We start from the raw sequence: 2,486 nt of genomic DNA, 5'->3' as shown, positions 1-2,486 counted from the left end.
TTTCAATCAATACTAAAACGATTCGAACAGATGGTGGAGGCGAATACGCTAACAACTCCTTCACCAACTATTGCCGACAGTGGGGCATCCATCACCAGTTCACGTGCCCCTACACTCCGCAGCAAAATGGCGTTGCGGAGCGAAAGAACAGACATATCCTTGAGGCTGTCCGAAGCCTTCTCATTCACAGCCATGCTCCGTCTCAACTATGGGCAGATGCGCTGCACACCGCAATATACCTCATTAATCGTCTTCCTACAAGCACTCTCAACAACAATACCCCATTCCAGCAATTATACAACCATCCCCCCGCCTATTCTCACATGAAGATCTTCAGGTGTTTGTGTTATCCCTGGCTTCGCCCATATGTTCACTCCAAACTAACTCCTCTGTCCCGTCCATGTATTTTTATAGGCTATGCCTTAAACCAGAAAGGATACCGATGTATGGATATTGCTACAAGAAAAGTTTATACCTCAAGGCACGTTGTATTTAATGAAAGTGTCTTTCCCTTTCAGCAGAATCAGTTCACTCACACCACGGGCGATACTCACAAACACAATTTCGTTCCCCCACTGCTGCTAGTTCCGTCCACTTTACTTCACAACACTCAGCCTTATAACCGCACCAGTTACAACTCACCTCAACCCATTCACGCCGAACCTACACCTGAGCATTCTAGTTCCTCCAACACAAACCAAAACCTCTCTCAGAATCTGCTACCCCATGAAATACCCAAGCATCCAATGCGTACCCGCTTTCAAACTGGAAATCTAAAACCCATACGCATTCTTGATTTAACGCATCAGATAACGGAGGCAGACCCCACTTCATATTCTCAGGCAGTGAAGCATGCTCACTTGCGTCAAGCCATGTCTCAGGAATTTCAAGCTCTTTAATCCCAAGCCACCTGGGAATTGGTCCCACCCTCGCCAACTCAGAACACGTTGGGCTGCAAATGGACATTTGAAACCAAACGAAATTCAGACGGTACAGTGGCTCGCTACAAAGCCAGGCTTGTAGCCTTAGGCTGTAACCAAGAATTTGGCATCGACTACCACGACACTTTTAGCCCGGTTGCCAAAATGCCAACGGTACGTATTCTTCTTGTCTTAGCCCTACACCATAATTGGCCATTACATCAACTGGATGTCTCCAACGCATTTCTTCACGGATCTTTAACGGAATCGGTGCACATGAAGCAACCTCCCGGCTTTCTTGACGACAACTTTCCAACACACGTATGCAAGCTCAAAAAGGCCATTTACGGTCTCAAACAAGCACCACGAAAATGGTTTGAAACTCTAACTGGTTTTCTTCATGAGCTAGATTTTACTACCAGTCAGTCGGATACTTCTCTTCTTATCTATCGCAAGAATGGTATATTCATGTACTTTCTAATTTATGTAGATGACATAATACTGACTGGTAACAACTCTCACTCACTAAATTCTTTACTCACTCGTTTACATCAACGCTTTAGAATGAAAAATCTCGGTACTGTCACCCAATTTCTTGGCATTGCAGCAAAACAGACGAAAACTGGACTCATTCTGCACCAATCTACATATGCAGAACAAATACTACAACGGGCGGGAATGCTTAACTGCAAACCAGTGTCAACTCCCACAACAACAAAATCAACCACGGCTGAGTCCTCAAAGGATTTCGATAATCCCAAACTTTATCGACAGATCGTTGGAGCTCTCCAATATCTTACTCTCACCAGACCTGACCTCACCTATGCAGTAAATCGAGCCTATCAATACATGCACCAACCGTCGGTCGACAACTTTGAAAAACTGAAGAGAATTCTGCGATACCTGCGAGGCTCAATACACTATGGCATACCCATCTCTCCCGGCAATCTTCAACTCAGCACCTATACTGACTCGGACTGGGCCGGAGATGTACAGGATCGGAAGTCGACTACAGGGTACTGTAACTTTCTGGGATCCACATTGATCTCATGGTGTGCGAAGAAATAGAGCACGACTGCGCGATCCTCGACGGAAGCGGAATATCGGGCGATAGCTACTACTACAACCGAAACTCTATGGTTAAGACAGCTCCTGAAGGAGCTCGATATCCCTCAAACGGTCCCACAACCGTATTCTGTGATAACATCTCCACGATAGCACTTGCAAACAATCCTGTATATCATGCTCGGACCAAACACATTGAGGTCGATTGTCACTTCATCCGGGATCACATCAAAAACAACTCAATACAGATTTATCACATATCGACCAAAGATCAATTAGCCGATAATTTTACTAAACCTTTATCCATATCTCGTTTCAAATACCTTTCTAGCAAACTAATTGTCAACACAGCGACTTCAGTTTGAGGGAGTATATTAACAGATATGAATAAAACATTAAATAATGTATTTCTTAGAATAAACCAGCCGTACAATTATGTTAAAGAACTGTACGGAGGCTGTTTCCTTTATCCTCTATATAAAGCAATGTATACGGTAGATA

At 44.1% G+C, this 2,486-nt stretch overlaps 1 protein-coding gene across 1 annotated transcript; it reads left to right on the top strand.

The window, feature by feature from the left end:
- The first annotated feature begins 1,085 nt into the window (after positions 1-1,085).
- On the top strand, positions 1,086-1,988 carry LOC114580593 (uncharacterized mitochondrial protein AtMg00810-like). Its single transcript, XM_028698604.1, has one exon. It carries the CDS (start codon positions 1,086-1,088, stop codon positions 1,986-1,988), a length of 903 nt encoding a protein of 300 aa, XP_028554437.1.
- The last annotated feature ends 498 nt before the right edge of the window (positions 1,989-2,486 follow it).

This window comes from Dendrobium catenatum, unplaced genomic scaffold (assembly GCF_001605985.2).
Source record: "Dendrobium catenatum unplaced genomic scaffold, ASM160598v2 fragScaff_scaffold_1116, whole genome shotgun sequence".
NCBI classification, from domain to species: domain Eukaryota; kingdom Viridiplantae; phylum Streptophyta; class Magnoliopsida; order Asparagales; family Orchidaceae; genus Dendrobium; species Dendrobium catenatum.
The sequence above is the reverse complement of the archived record's forward strand: the minus strand, read 5'-3'. Positions and strand labels throughout refer to the sequence as shown.

Excerpts from the sequence above, each read along its gene's own strand:
- LOC114580593 (XM_028698604.1), top strand. The coding sequence starts at position 1,086 with ATGCCAACGGTACGTATTCTTCTTGTCTTAGCCCTACACCATAATTGG.